General features: G+C 40.3%; 1 protein-coding gene across 5 annotated transcripts in view; it reads right to left on the bottom strand.

The window, feature by feature from the left end:
* LOC120913773 (ligand of Numb protein X 2-like) overlaps positions 1-17,505 on the bottom strand; it is a 96,759-nt gene that overhangs the window by 13,934 nt on the left and 65,320 nt on the right. For all 5 annotated transcript variants that reach the window (XM_040323972.1, XM_040323977.1, XM_040323974.1 and 2 more), the window contains exons 3-5: positions 8,031-8,233; positions 7,710-7,906; positions 944-1,318 (exon numbers count right to left, since the gene is read on the bottom strand). In XM_040323972.1, coding sequence (XP_040179906.1) covers positions 944-1,318; positions 7,710-7,906; positions 8,031-8,233 — 775 coding nt within the window. The remainder of the gene's footprint in view (positions 1-943; positions 1,319-7,709; positions 7,907-8,030; positions 8,234-17,505) is intronic.

The raw sequence follows: 17,505 nt of genomic DNA on the forward strand, positions 1-17,505 counted from the left end.
GAGAGATAAAGTACCTCTGCTTGTTTTAAAAGATCAGGATTTAGAAAAACAAAAAGGTTTATATACACACACACACACACACACACACACACACACACACACACACACACAGCTGATCACTCAGTTCTCACCATTCTGTGAGCAGAGAGCTGGTGACTGCCAGTCACCGGCTCTGCCCTCCCCGCACTCACTGGAGCACTGAGCTGTGGAGGGGAGCAGCTGGCTTGAGCACTCAGCAGATCACGGAGATGCTGAGCCAGCTGCTAGTCCAGGCTTCTGGGCGGACACTGACCATATGGTTGGGAACTTTTTAGACCCTGGACCGGCTCAGCTCGTTCTGCACTCCTGTGACCCGTTTTCAGCCGACAGCAGGCTTGTTGTCGGTTGAAAACGGGTCACAGAAGTGCAGAACAAACTGCACTCCTGTGATCCATAGAAGTACAACCAAAATAGCTTTGGCTATACGTCTCCTTTAAAGCATACTTTTGCAGTCAAATATAAGGTAGTGTTATCCCAGTTTGCTACATGTTCTTATTCACATAGCATACATTTGCAAAAGAGCAATTTGTATTATTTTTTTTAAACTCCAAAACAGACGTTTTCTTCTGCTATGCTGAGGTATCTGGGGAGATAAAGTGTTCGTTACCCCAACACTTCATATTCCTGATATGTGTCTGCTGTACCGTATACTTGTATGAGAAAGTATCCTGTTCTCTTTTTATTACTTCCTATGTGTGAAATCCCTGCTGTTACTGCCAGTCCCTCTGCTTTGCTATTATAAAGTGACCACACTAGGCATTAGAGCACAGCGTGGACAGCTCTATAGCTATGCTGGAACTCAGGCAGCCCTCCTCCAATGATCAGACAAGCAGAATTCAGTCATGCTTCTATACAAAAATGTGCAGCCATGGTAATCTGGTCTTGTCTCTTTGTAGACCATTACCTGAATGATCTGTGCTGCTGTCTCAGGAGTTCCTTGTCTGAGATCATGACCATTGATAGACAGCACCTTATCATTACACTTCAGTCTCCCATCCTTTGAAGCAAGTCCTCCGTCTAACAAATCCAGAACAAAAACTCCAGGTTCCTCGTTTTTTCTGACCAGCTTAATTCCAAGAGGTTCAGATCGATCCCGCTTCATCAACGCAACTTGGATGACCTCCTTGCCAAGACTAGATGGGGTACCACTCTCTGCACGCTGAGACCTCTGAGAGAAGCCTTTCTCCTGCAACACTGTGAGATGCAGGACAGTAGAGGGCTGGCGGAGCAAAGCAATGGCTTGGCTGTGGGATACACTGCTAATGTTCATGCCATTGACCTGAGATATGCAGGGAATAAAACATAAGAAAACATTCCATAAATATCAAGATGAAAATATGATCTGACTGCAAACACACAATCAAGAACCAAAATAAAATGTAAATATTAATTCTGAGCACCAGGAATCATTTTTTTGCATACTTCTATTAGTCCAGCTTTGCACAATGTAAGTATGCACATGTCATACCTGATGGACTACTGGGTAAGCTGGAAATCACTGAAATTGTCGGCACGCAAAGCTGCCCATGTTCTATGCAAGCAGCTGCCCTACTGAACACTGGTCACAGGAGGTTGCATGCTCAGCACAGCCAACATTCACCGAACACATTGTCAATGAATACAAGACTTCTCTGTTTGGAGGAGGTAGAGATTGTGAAATAGTCGCCCCTCCTTCATCACCTCATCCAATCAGAGAATGCACTGCATTAAAAAAAAAAAAAAAAAAAAAGAAGAAGAAGAACACATTCTGTAGATGGATGGCACTGTTGATCAAGCGACCCCCTGTGATCAGTGTTTAAAGAGGCAGCCACTCACATAGAATATGAGCATGACACAGAAGATTGCAGCCATCACTGTAGTACTGTACTGTCAAGGAATCCATAAGGTATAGGATATACATACTTACAATGTGCCAAACTGGACCAATGTAAATCTGCAATAAAAATAATTTAAATTACCCAATTTTTAGGTTGGTCATACATAGACCAGTAAAAACAACATATGGGACCAAAAATGTTTTACTGCTTGAAAAAGTTAGGCTATGTAGAGGTTCAGTATCAAGCACATTCAACTCATTAAAAGGAGATGCATGGGGTTAATTAAAAAAAAAAAAAAAACGTACATACTTACCTGAATGCTGCATCTGTCCAACTTCAGTTCTAAAATCGAGAACAGAGAAATCACATGACTGCTGATCACTCAGCTCCTCCGAGCAGAGAGGGGTGACGGTCAGTCATGACTCTCCACTCTGCCCTCCAGCAGCCCCTGGGAACAGATGGCTTTGGCTCTCAGTTACATTGCTAGAAGCCAGGGCCAGCTGTCAATTAGGCAACTGGGTAGATCCTGACAATATGGTCGGGATCATCCCAAAGCCTGGAGTGGCTTTGTATCGTCAGCTGGCAGTGGCAGTTTCTTTAGCCGGCTATCAGCTGATTCTGAATCACAGGAGAGCAAAAGTAAGTGCACTATGATCGGTACAGATGATATGATACAGAGAAGTATGATCAATTCTTGTTTAAATCAATTGCTATTGCAAGAAGAAGTTTATCTAGATTGCGTTAATAATTCAGAAAGAAAACAGCTAGTTCCAGTAGATTACAAACCACTGAAAGATAGAAAGATTCCTTACAACTGGTCATCTGTTTTTCTACGGTTACCTTTATTGCTTATTCCATTATTCCATTAAGTTACTTTAAGGTTTAAAGCTGGCCATACATTGATGGAAATTCACACTGAACCAGCCCAATTTTGATCAGTGTTTTTGATGCTCCTGCTCGATATAAGTTGTTCGTTTTGACCAACTTCTGTTGAATGGACAAGTTGGAAAACTATTCTCAAATCGGCAGCTGCAGCACTGATCAGAAAATTCTGATAGCAGCGGGCAGGGCTGTCAGAATACAAAGTTCTGGTGGGGAGAGAATTTCCACTTTGTTTGTGTGGATGGAGGGATCTTTGTCAGTGTACGGCCCAGCTTTACTGATTAAAATTCATGCCAAGTAGTCTGCGATACCTTCCTACAACATTGTTTAGTGAACAATAAAATGTGGCACTGGTTCCAACATAAATAGTGGTCATTTACAAAACCTACAATACAGACAGAGCTGCGACTCGCTTTGATTGTCAACTCCATGCCAGAGGCACTCCTTTATTTATCATTGTACAGAACGCTGTAGAATATGTTTATTGTTTTACATTATTTAGGAAATATACACGATTATCTTCCTGCAGTTAAATCTTATCATTTTCATTCATAAGCATAATATTGCCCCCAAGGCAGGCCATACTTTAATCATTTTTTTCTTCAACCAATATTTATTGCTTGAATGAAAATAAAATGACCCAATTCCCCCTTCTACACATTCCATATGGATGAGGAATCATTCCCACTGTCAGAATGCACTGATCAGTGCTGCTGTCATAGATGGCAGCAATGATCATTTGGGATAAACCCAACAGGCTTGTTGTAGAGAAGTCGATTGGTAGATCAACTTTTCTACAACCCGGCGGCCTATACGTGGATCGCAATTAGACCACGTTCTGTTATTAACTTGCTCAGAGGGGACACAGAATAAAAAAAAAAAAAAAAAAAAAAAAAAAAACAACAACACTACTCTATAAAATGCTTAACGATTTTTTTTACCTTCATGCACTCTACGCATGAAGGTAAAAAAAAAAAAAAAAAAAAAAAAAAACACACAAACCCTGTGTGTAGCTCCCTCCTCAGCTCCCTTTATACTCACCTGAGACACAGCAGCGGGAGCCAATGGCTCAATCATAACCAGTGAGAAGGGAGCGGAGGGCGGCGTCAGACACACAGAGGTGGCTTGGGATGGGACATGCATGAGTGCCCCCAGAGCAAACAGCTTTTTATGTGGGCACTCAGCAAGGGGGGAGGGGCCAGGATTGCAGACAAGGGACTTTAGAAGGAGGAGGATCAGGGCTGGGGATGCTCTGTGCAAAACCATTGTACAGAGCAGGCAAGTATGACATGTTTTTTGTTTAAAGAAAAAAAAAAAAAGCTGAACCTTTACAAAACACTAATAGCCAGCTAGAGGAGCCCCAGTCCCACCTCAAAATTAAAAGTCAGCAACTACATACACTGTAACTGCTGACTTTTAATATATGGACACTTACCTGTCCAGGGATCCCACAATGTCCTAACCCGAGCCAATTCTTCAATTGGCTTCGGGTGCAGGTGTCGGCATCTCAGGCAAGGGAAACAGGCAATGAAAGAAAGAAAGTTACCGCTCCAGGTGGATTGTGTTAGGATGATCAGTATGTCTCAGAAGATCAAGGGTGCTGGCAATGCACAAGGCAACAAATGGAAAAAGAAAATATGGACAGCCGCACTCCAAAAAACCTTGATGGTTGTCTTTATTTAAAAAAGGAACAATGCACTACAAGTCACAGCACACAACATGGGAGTTTAAATACTGACACGTTTCACACTATAAATTAGTGCTTAATCATAGCTCATGATTAAGCACTAATTTATAGTGCGAAACGCGTCAGCTGTTTTACTCCCATGTTGTGTGCTGTGACTTGTAGTGCATTTTTCCTTTTTTAAATAAAGACAACCATCAAGGTTTTTTGGAGTGCAGCTGTCCATATTTTCTTTTTCCAAGGGAAACAGGCAGCAAAGCCTTCCATCCTCACGGCCAGTTTTCCTACTGAGCCACGTAAATGGTCCCGCAGTCTTCTGGAACCTGTGATGTGCCCCAAAAGGCTGCAGGGGAAGAAGGTGGGCCGAACTTCTGACTCATCATGGCACATCTGGTCTAGAAGTGCGAGGAGGTACCCGTCAAAACCAGGTACCCAAGGGGGGGGGGGTATATGCAAATAAGCAGAACTTCCCATTTTGGGTGAAGTTCCACTTTAAATACACTTTAATTATATTAAAAAAACTGACGTTAATAACAAATCAATGACAAATCAATGACAAATCTCAATACATCACCAAAAGTACATATTATATTTCCCTGGATGCATGAAACGTGTACAGGTTTTAGGTTTCCCAACCATATAGGCCTTAAGTAACCTCAGTTAGTGTACCTATTAACTACATTGCCATTTACAATTTAATACCACCCAACTTCTAAGATGCTCAATAAACTAGCCAGTTGTCAGCTAGATTTGGTTTGGAACAAGTAGTGATCTGCCGTCTCAGGCACTGACCAGGCAGCCTTAATATGGCCCAGAGATAGGCAGCCAAATCACAGGTATAGTTAGTTGCAGCACCAATGTTATACCTTTTCACTCTAATCTGTATTCAGGCGAGTTTAGAGCAGCCAATGTCACATTCTGAACTTGGACCCTCCCAAATTCCCTTTTAGGTCTGCAGCCCGGTGAATGTGTGACAAGTTTTAGATCAAAAGGCAAAAGACGACTCATTCATGACTGCAAAATATGGACTGTCATGTGCACAAACGTTGCTGTCGTCTTGTAAAATATTTAACCACTATTTCATAGTCAGAACATAATTATACTCATAACAAATTAACGTAACCCAGTTTTTCCCTTCTTCAGTTACACGCATAGTCCATCTGCATTATTATTTAACCACAAATGTGTAAAAACAATATTAAAATATAAAAAAAAATGTAACCACAGAGACCCCAAACTTTTTTGTTCTACAAATGGCTAAGCAACTTGGTTTGGTTAAATTTTGGCATTTATTGCCATTTAAAAATATAATAATTACCTTTTCCACGGCAGCTGTCTATAATTTTTCATAACTATCATACAAAATCTAAAATTATTCGGTAAAGAGCACAGCTGGTCATAACATTTTAAAATGTATATCTTAAACTATGCAGTGCAAGGGCCTGCCTGTTTGCATGCAAATGAAAAGTTTTTAAGTTGGACCTCATATTGTATGGTTTTGGCCAACTCCACTTTTGCGGAGAAAAAAAAAAAACATTCCCCTCTGGGTGATCTATGTACATTGCAAGGATTTTACCAAACGTTGTTGCAGTTTTCTACCTTTTGTTATTCTGAAGGCATAGCTGTTTGTCTGTGCCCTTGTGCTCTGTATGGGAGTGGCATTTTTTATTATCAGCTGCTGCACTTGCAGGGCTCTAATGAGGAAAGTGGCAGGGTCTGCATCCCTTTAGATGCAATTTCTCTTTGAGAGCATTTCACCAAAAATGATGTTTTTGCTGCAGCGAGATGTCCAAAAATAAAGACTTGTATCTTGGTACAGACTTCTGGGAAAAATCAGTAAGCCAATCACACAAGCATGACATGATTTTTCTGGGGGTTGTTCTGTATACCATCTTACAGTACAAAACGCCTCCAGGTTGTTATGTTGTATTTATAACTGCAGATTGAAAACGAAAAGGTATTTTTTATTAACATTCAATTACACACTTGTGTTAAAATTGTATACGCTTTTTTTTTTTAATTTGCCCCACAAGTTATTGCCCTATAAATTATGCTGTAATGTACCTTCAACTGATCAGCTTCCAGTCCTGTTTTTTGGGGTAATGGATATCCCTATTAGACCTCGTTAGCACTCCTGCACTGAAACAAAGAGGTGATCTTGGATGTACAACTTTTATGTTTTCCAGATCACTTTTTCTTGCATCTAGCTGTCCTTGCTTTAAAATTAGGTTTAGTCATCTGCAAATGTTTAGTCATAGTTGAAGTATCTCATATAATCCTGGATGCACAGGATTCCAATTTCGCTAAACATTGCTAAACTGCGCCGAAACGCAGCTAGGCGCTCAATGAGAAAAGCACCGTTACAAAATCATTACTTGTATTTATAACCGTTTAGAAATGTCCTCCAAATGTAGGTTTGACAATGGAAGCATGAATGAGACCTTATTCTTAGCAATTTTAGCATTTAACGTTAATGAAGTCCCAATCAGGGAAATTCAGTATAGCCTCAACAACAGATTTTCATTTTTTTGCCTGTATTTTTACCTGTATAAATAACCATTAAAAAAAGAAAAACAGAAAAAAAACAGACAAAACAGAACATTCACAGGGGAACACAATGTAAGCGGAAGACATGCCATAACACACTTCCTGTCTTAGGGCCGATTCACACCAGGTGCGGTGGCACTGCATTTGGCAGCTATTCCACCGCAAAACATGGAAAAATGGCTCCCATGTACCCAGCTGGTGTTCGCTGAAAAATCTCTTTGCAACAGTGGCCAATAGAACTGTACAAAGTGTGTAACTGAGTGACAAAAAAAAAAAAGAAGAAAACATTGCAAATGTGTCGGGAATGGTGTATCAGCACTGCAATTGTCCCGACGCATCGCACTGCACGCCAGGCGCTGGTTGATAGTATTCACTCACTCTACTGGACACATGGAGAACAGGGCTGTTATTCTAGGCTGTTGGTTCTTGATTTAGATAACAGAAAAGCTCCCCTTCTCCTCATCTTTATTACATAGACAGAACTGGACAGGGCTGATACCAATGTACAAGAGTTTGGTGCAGCATTGTCAGGTCACTACAGAAGTTGGAAGCACACTGGATTTCTGGATCAACAGGTACATTGTGAACTTAACAGATATAAACAAAATGCTTTCAATTGTATCATTAACATAATGAATATGAGAAAATAAGAGAAGTTCATGGTTAGAAGTTACACTTTAATAAAGATGCCACTTATCACTTTGTTAAATATGCTGTACACAGTTATGCAGCTCTCTTACCTCTAGGATATGGTCTCCTGGCATAATTTTGCCATCAGTAGCAATCAAAGAGTCTTTTAGTATGTCCTGCACTACAATATTGCCCAGAGGAGTGTCTCTGCCCCCCACAATGCGCATGCCAAGCTCCTCTTCAGTGTCATCACGATGTATCTCTATGGTGCTCGTCTCTGCTACCAGACTTGTTCTGTGAGGTTGATCTGAGAGAATGGAAACCAGGTTACCATAGATACAAAACCTCCCACAATACTGCAGTAAAGTTAAAATAAAAAAAAGGAAAAATACCATAAATCCTGATAAAAAATAAAATAAAAAATAACTCACCATCATCGTGTTCATCAAATGCTGGATTAACTAGACCTGGCTCAGATGTTGCCAGAGCCACCACTGCAGCCAGGGATGACTCTGCCAGGACACTGGAGATGTCACTTGCTTGGCTGCGTTCATTCTCAGAGGGACCCTTGCCCACACCACCTGGGGTGCTCTTCCTCTCTTTGTCTCCCTTATGTTTTCGGAAACCTGCACACCTAGAGAACAGACAAATCATTGCTGATTAGTTGGGGTTGACTTTTTCCACAAGGACCATGCAGACTAAAATATTTATTATCACCACAAACCAATATGTGGACTACAGGGCTAAACCAAAAAACACAAGCCACACATTATGATTATAAACTAAAATTCAAGGATAAGTTTCAGGCAAAAAATGTCACATTAGTGAAAACACAAGTTTTGGTGGTATAATGTCTATACACAGCACAATTAAGACAACAGATTAGGATGCCTCAATTTAACCCGGCATGAAGAAGCGATCGCTGTATATGGTGAAAAAACTGCTGCTAAGAAACAAAACCAACCAGACAGGCAAAACTGCATTATCTAAAAGCCCAGACATACGATTACTCCGTTTCAATGCATGTGCCCTATTTCAGTTGTGTCTATATCATCTAGTTCCAATTTCAAATATTTGCTTGGGCATTAAAAAGTAGTGCCAGCCAACCATATTGCAATCTGATTTTACCATAGTATAGTGTGAAGGCCAACCCAATTGGAAATTAATTGAATAATGGTTGGTGAACCTAAAGGATATACCGTAGTATAAATACTGGCAAGATGGTCATCTTAAAATGTTAATAATATGCCAATAATGTGTGACAATGTGTGTCATTAAGAAAATTACATTAAGGTGTCATGCACATTGGGCATTTGCCAGTTCCTCTGAACACTCCTGGTAGGAAACAAACAAAAAAAGCAGCTGACAAAAACGCACCTAAAGCCGCGTGTATTTGGGTGTTCATATGATCTAGCGCCCAGTATAAATTAATATTGAATGAATGAACACAGTGTTAAATGCGCCTAGCAGTAAGGCACATTACACATTTTTTCTGCTTAACCCTCTCCCGGCCTTTTAAGGGGTTTAGGATGCTGGGTGGTTTATTGGCTGTCACGGAGGTCATATGATATAAATGCTCCCGATTGCAAGCAGCAATCGTGATCGAGAGATCTTAGCCGACAGGAATGCGCTCTCGAAACAGCTGTATGCCACCAATTCATGCAAATATGCAGCCCCCCCGGCACAAAGGTCCCCCCTGCCGAGAGGCCCCATATTTGCATGCCGCCAATGCCAATGGGTTCAACACTCCTCTGATGAACGTGAAAGTTACTTTTTTTTCATCCTCTAATTGTTCCTCCTCTAATACTCCTGTAAATGCCTACTTGTACATGACCACATAGGCCAACATACAGGTGTGTTTAAAGGCTGAAAAAAAAAAAAAGTCATTTTCGTATATGACATACGTTTTTCAATGTTCATATTAAGAAAACTGATTATTTAGATATAATATGCAGCCTGAAAACTAAAAATAAAGGCAACTTGTTAGTGACCATTTTCATTCCGATTACAAGGAAAAAAGCAAAGCAAAAATAATTTTTACTTACAGAAATCTAGCAAATCTCAATCTTGATCTCAGGTATTAATACATATTAAGTCACCCTGCTTTTAAAATGATATACATTTACAATACATATATATATATATATAGGCTTTGCTGTTTCCAGGTCAATGGTTCTGAGTTCAAACAACAAACATCACAGAGAGTACAATGCGATTCTATGAATAAGTGGAATATTTACAGAGCAGGGTCTTGACTATGAAATCATTAATCAAGGACATGGCTTGTGCAATGTGCCCTTAAATTCCTACTCCAGCTAGGACCACATGCCGCCTACAAAGAGAACTCCAAGTAAATCCATAAATGTAAATGTTTGGAAAGTTAGAGCCCTAATTTTGTCTGCATGCTTCAATCTATACAGACAGCATGGCTAGAAATGACAAGTTTTTTTTTTTTTTTTTTGTCTGCATAGGGACATGCAATGCACGATGGCACCTGAGAAGAAGAAGAATAATAATAAAAAAAAACACAGCATCTATGGTTATTAAAACCACTTGAGATCTGGAAGCTTTTACCCCTTTTATGACCCGAGCATTTTTTGCTAATCAACAATGAGCTACTTTAACTGGCAATGGCGCACTTATGCCACAAGGTACCCAAATAAAAATTTTATCCTCTTTTCACACAAATATAACTTTCTTTTGGTGGTATTTGATCAACACATGGCTTTTTATTGTTTGGGTTACAAATGGAAAAAGACAAAAAAAAAAAAAACTTCCTCATTTTATACTTTGTTAGAAACTATATACCACATCAAACAATTTCATTTCAAATCTTTTCCCGAATTTAGGCCAAAATGTATTCTGCTATATGTCTGTGGTAAAAAATATTATATTCTATTATATACATACATACATACATACATACATACATACATACATACATACATACACACACACACACACACACACACACACACACACACACACACACAGTGGGGATGGAAAGTTTGGGCACCCCCAAAATTTGTATTAATGTGCATAACGAAGCCAAGGAAAGATGGAAAAATCTCCAAAAGACATCAAATTACAGATTAGACATTCTTATAATATATGTAAAAAAAAAAGTTAGATTTTATTTCCATCATTTACACTTTCAAAATTACAGAAAACAAAAAAATGGTGTCTGCAAAAGTTTGAGCACCCTGCAGAATTTATAGCATGCACTGCCCCCTTTGCAAAGCTGAGACCTGCACGTGTCATGGATTGTTCTCAATCATCGTCTGGGAAGACCAGGTGATGTCAATCTCAAAGGTTTTAATAGAACTTTTTGGCCGGAATGAGCAAAGGTACGTTTGGAGAAGAAAGGGCACAGAATTTAATGAAAAGAACCTCTGTCCAACTGTTAAGCATGGGGGTGGATCAATCATGCTTTGGGGTTGTATTGCAGCCAGTGGCACATTTCACGAGTAGAAGGAAAAATGAATTTAATAAAATTTCAGCAAATTTTGGATGGTAACTTGATGCCATCTGTGAAAAAGCTGAAGTTAAAGAGAGGATGGCTTCTAAAAATGGATAATGATCCTAAACACACCTCAAAATCCTCAAAATCCACGGGGGATTACATCAAGAGGCGTAAACTGAAGGTTTTGCCATGGCCTTCACAATCTCCTGACCTCAACAAAATTGAAAATCTATGGATAGACCTTAAAAGAGCAGTGCGTGACAGACAGCCCAGAGATCTCAAATAACTGGAAGACTTTTGTAAGGAAGAATGGGCAAAGATACCTCAAACAAGAGTTGAAAGACTCTTGGCTGGCTACAAAAAGCGTTTACAAGCTGTGATACTCACCAAAGGGGGCAGTATAAGATATTAACTCTGCAGGGTGCCCAAACTTTTACAGACGCAATTTTTTCGTTTTCTGTAATTTTGAAAGTGTAAATGATGGAAAAAAAATCTAACTTTTTTTGACATATTATAAGAATGTCTAATCTGTAATTTGATGCCTTTTGGAGATTTTTCCATCTTTCCTTGGCTTTGTTATCCACATTAATACAAATTTTTACCTGGGGTGCCCAAACTTTCAATCCCCAAAATTATATATATATATATATATATATACATACACACACACATACATATACACACATATATACACACACACACACACATACACACACACACACATACCCAATAAGTGTATATCAATTGGTTTGTATGAATGAAGGTTCTAGCATCTACAAATTATGGTATACACACACACACACACACACACACACACACACACACACACACACACACACACACACACTGGAATTTGTATTAAAGGGGTTGTAAAGGAAAAAGTTTTTTCACCTTAATGCATTCTATGCCGTATACCGGCCCCCCATTAAACTTACCTGACCCCTCGAAAGTCCAGCGCTCGGCCCTGGCATCCTCTTTGCCGCTCAGCCTGGCTGTTGATTGGCTAGAGCGGATGGATTGAAAGCAGCGCAGCCATTGGCTGGCGCTGCTGTCAATCACATCCAATGACGCGGCACGCCAAGGGGCGGGGCCGAGTGATACAGTGAGCGACTATGGCTGCTCGCTGTATCACGGGAGCACGCCCGCAAGGACTTCACACATTACGAGGGAGCTTGCATGAATGTGTGGAGTTCTTGTGGGGAGGACCAGAGACAGCAGCCGAGGGACCCCAGAAGACGTGGATCGGGGGCCACTCTGTGCAAAACAAGCTGCACATCGGTGGTAACTGGTAAGTATAATATGTTTGTTATTTTAAAAAGAAAAAAAATCACTTTTTGTTGCAACGGATCATAAAGTGTGAGCTGGAGCTTGGCATCAATTTGGTAGTGTATCTAAATCTGCCAATACATTTCCCACCCCCCTCTCCCCAGACAGACAATGCCGTTCTCTGCTGCGCCTTCTTTTCTTATTCCCCCAGGGTTGTGTCCCACTAATACAGGAAGTGTATTACTGGCCAGATAACCAGGTGGGGAAAAGCCAAAGAAAAGAAAACCGATGCAGCCACCACATCAAATGACTGGTAAGCTGCAATATACCGTAACACGTTTTGGGTTTAATGCCGCTTTACTTCTATACGTACATGAAAGCAGCTATAATGATGGCATCACACTGGTCCTCTGTTATCAGAAAGGATCTTCCAGTAACAGATGACTCTGCAGCCTTTAATACCATAAAACACACACAATGCTTGCTGTAGCCAGAGACAGTGGCTGGTCTGCTTGAAAGCAGTGTTTTTTTTAATTGAGAAGGAGCTACTTCTACTTTTTTTTACTCAAAATAATAATAATAATAATAATAATGTGAATTAATTATTCTGCAGTTTACCCTACGGACTCAATTGTGAGCATTTATGATTGGTTCACTCCTTTTCCTGCTAACAGAATCAAGTGTTAACACATCAAACTGCCACAGGCTTTGTGCATATGGTGTGTATGGCAGAGGATACTATACTGTACAGACTCACACCTCTTGTGAGTGTATTCATTTGGGATTAATGTACTGGATAACAAAGCCCTGGTTTTATGTTCTATTGAAATCCATATTGACGTCATATAGGGTGTACAATCTTTACAATCTGTGCTCTACAAAGTAGCATAGTGTTTAGGTATCATTTATGTGTTTAAATATGTATATTATTCATTTCTAAAATATTTACTATATCAACATAAATCAGACTAGAAAATGTTTGACAGTCTTTGCACAGATTGGGAAGAGACCATCTAGAACATCCTAGGTGGGTGCACAGCCGCACATAGCAGGGAATGAGTAAAATGCCTGGCTGTCATGGTTAGAAGTAATGCATTTACATGAAGCAGAGAGTAACCAGGAGAAGTATAACCACAATTCACAGGGTAGATATTCATCAGTGTTTCCATATTCAAGATCTCATACAGAAAGCAGAATTCTAATGTGTACTGCCGAATATTGCTTACATACACTACTTTACACACAGAGACTAAACCAGAGGGTGAACGGTATAATGACTACATTTATAAAGGTGGGTTGCTGAGAGACATACAATGATTGTCACCACTTCCACACTGGCAAGACTGGTATATGGTCTATGACAGCCCCTAGTTTACAGCAGAGGTGACCAACCCGTGGCCCCCTGAGAGTTGGACATGCAGCCCAGAAACGTCTGGAGGGATGCCAGCAAGGATGTGCAAGCACAGTAACCATGGTGGCCGAGACAGACAAGCCCTGCAAATTCACAATTGTAGGGACACCAAGGATGTCATGCAAGATTAGCAGCTGCAACAACCTGCATTGACAAGCCAGGCATATACACATCTGGAGGGATACCAAGGCTGCCATTTGGCAATAGCACCGACAGCAGAGGACAGAGGGGCGCCAGGTGAGTAAATGCTGCATGGTCAGAACCAGGGGGGTGCTGGGGGTGGGCTGCACGCCCCCCAGATTTCAATTACGCCCCCCAAAGCATATACATAGGTTACATTCGCATTGGCAGTTAGAGTTGGAGCGAATTGAAGTGGAAGTTCCTCCTGCAGCTCTTAACAGGTAGGTATGGCTGTCGGACCCGTTCACTATAATGATAGATTCCTGGCAACCGCACCTATTTGCAGCACTGCACAGCCAGCGATCATCTGTGGTGATCGCTGCTGGACACACTTTGTGTGCACCTAGCAGCGATCACTGCAGGTAATCACTGGCTGTGCAGAGAGCCGTGAATAGGTGCAGCTGCTGATTGACCACTGAGCGCCACAGAAGGAACTGCTCATCAACTATGCACTCGTTTTATGTTGCCCTCTTTTAAAATACAAAATATAAAAAAAAAAAAAAATGAAGTTTTATTTATTTATTTATTAGGGACATTGTGAATATCAGCGATTATTAACTTGGGATCTGCTCATCTGCTATCCTTATTGTTAGTGTATTTTATGTGTGGCCCAAGACCATTCCTCTTTTTCCAACGTGGCCCAGGAAGGTCAAAACTTTGGACACCCCTGGTTTAGGCTAGGTTCACACTAGTGTGGAAGAGAAACCGGAATGATACTTTTCCTATTGCTTTCCTCTAAATGCACATTTGAAAAGAGAAACAAGATTATTTTTTGGCAGGCTTAAGTGGCTATTCAAGTCTCATATGTCAAAGTGCTGGTAATCATAATTGGGCCTCATGCACACGGGCATTAAAAAAAAAAGCTGCTTTTACAGATTTACAGCATATATGTTTTATGCCTTCAAATGCAGTTTTTTGTCAGCTTATGTGGCCATGTACATCATGCGTTTTAGAACTATTTAAAGAGAAGTGTTTAGAGGCTTATGGGGGGAGAGGAGCTGCATTCAGGGAAAAGCTTATGAACATAATTTACAAGGCATATATTCACCTAAATGGCATTTAGAGCGAGTTTACGCTCAACACTATATGCCTGTATATGCACAGAATTACATGCCAAAACAAGTATTTTTTTATGTTGATTTTCCCTGGAAGAAATATCCAGCTTAGGTAGAAGTAATTGTTTGTACCCATGTGCATAAGGCCTTAAAGTCTGCACCACTAAATTACAGCAACAGTATAGAATTTCAAAAGAAAGCACTACCTTTTTAGCTTTAAAACCATCCTAACACCAGGTTTTGTGTTTCTTTAAATAGTTCATGTAGGCCAAGCTCCCCCAAATGAACTGCTGTCAGCGCTACAGCTACATATAGTATACAGAAAGAAAGGGCACAGGCTGGAGTTAGTAGAAGTATCGCCATTCATTAAAACATGGCACACATACACGTTAAAACCACTTAGTCCAGCCTGGGATAATCATTATGCTAGGAAACATCAGCAGTGTATGTGACAGCGCTAATAAAAGTCCAAAAAGAGCGGTCAGATCAGCAGCATCTACAGCCGCAAGTAGCAACAACTAGCTGTCAGATTAGCAGGGTGATGTTAGATGTGGGTGGGCCGCTATATAACGCTGTATCCTGGCCTAGACCAACAAGACCTAGGGCAGCACTTTGCAGGGGGGCAGTACGGAAAGAGTCTCCGCCGGCTTGCGCTACACTGTTAGTGTAACGCAAGCTTCTTCTAATTTTGACTGTCCAATCAACCTTCCTCACTGTGCTATACGTTTTCTGCTGCACCACTGGCATGGTTATATCTTCTTAGTCCTCTCCATAAGATTATCAGACATTTGTGCTTAAAGTACAACTATAGGCAACACTTTTTTTTTTTAAATTGGATAGAGGGTTATAGCCCCTGTCAGTTTATTTTTTACCATCCCTGTCCCATTGCAGAGATTTCCCTTCACTTCCTGCCCGATAGCCAAACAGGAAGTGAGAGGAAATCTATGCAAATTAAGGGAATTCAATGCCCCCCAGGCCCTAAGAACTAGTGTCCCCCACTCAAATTTTTTAGGGTGGGTCTTAAACAGAAAGGGGTGTGGCCTTGACATGATGGGGTGAGTCATATTTAAATTAGGGGGTGCACGAGTTTAGTCAGGCCTAGGGCAGCACAAAACCTAAATACACTACTGCCGCTATACGTATCAGAGGCCCTGTCCCCTTTTTTCAAGCCTTGGAGTTGCAGGAGTTTTTTTTTTCATTCAAATTTATGTTTATTTTCAATAAAAGTACATACATTTGTACTATAACAGCAGTATACAATTCAGTAATACACAGTAAATAATAAATCCAATGCATTGCTTTACATAGAAGATGGTCTTATCATAGAAACTGACTATCATATACAGCCATATCATATGCTATCACCATACGGTGAGAGTATAACAGATTGTAATAGTTAAAAAGAAAAGCTAGGTATAACCAATAATTTATAATTAAATAAATAAAAGGATATTTCCATATACTATATAATTCCTTAGGCTTATTGTTGTCACACAATAAAAAACCCCATGTGTGTACTGGGTCTAATTTCCTGGAACGAATAAAGGACAGGATTTCTGGATAACAAAGACCTCTCTGACACCCCCACTGGGAACAGTCTGTGTCCAAGAGGTTAAGCAAACCTTTCAATCCCCCTTCCCTCCCTCCAATAATTATCACCAATACCCACCAGTATCTGTAAATATATATTTTCAAAACCCTTAACATACCTAATATCCCCAAAAATTTGGTGGAATCTTTTGATAACCCAAACATAGGCTAATACAAATGTTTATATATATCTTTTTTTTTCTAAACATAACACTCTGAGAATGAGAAACAACAAGGATGTTATCCTCGTGTAAAAAACAAAATTATCAAATCAAATAACAATGAAAAGAAGAGAAAAAAGAGAAGAAAAGAAAAAAAAAAAAAAAGAAGATCAGGGGAAAGTAAAAGGAAAAAGAGATGGCAGCCTGCCTGCCAACGAACAACATCGTCCTAAGGATATAAATATCACCACAGCCTTTATGGGATAAAAGATATTCCCATAAATTTCATCCACGGTTCCCATATTTCATGGAAAAGAGTAGACATATCCAACATGGAACAGACCCTCTTTTCTTGTTCCATAATCCATGTAACCTTTTGTTTCATATACCGGATGGAGACAGTAGATTTTTTCCACGCAGCTGCAATTGTGATCCTGGCACCTGTCAGAATGTATAGGATGAGTTTTCTAGTAACCTTGGAGGTTTGGGGTAACATCCCGTGAAGTAAAGCGATAGTGGGGGATTGATGCAAATTACAGCCTGTGACACGTCTTATTATGTTGAACACCTTATTCCAGTATCCACGTATTTTGGGACATTCCCACCATATATGTACCATAGACCCCAATCCCCGACAACCTCTGAAGCAAAGGGGCGAAGTTGACGGATACATGGAAGCCAGTTTAACGGGAACTAAATACCACCTAGTATAAATTTTTACATTAGCCTCTACAAGGGATATATTCACATATCCTTTAATGGATCTAGTATAATTACTAC

This window comes from Rana temporaria, chromosome 9, assembly GCF_905171775.1.
Source record: "Rana temporaria chromosome 9, aRanTem1.1, whole genome shotgun sequence".
NCBI lineage: Eukaryota > Metazoa > Chordata > Amphibia > Anura > Ranidae > Rana > Rana temporaria.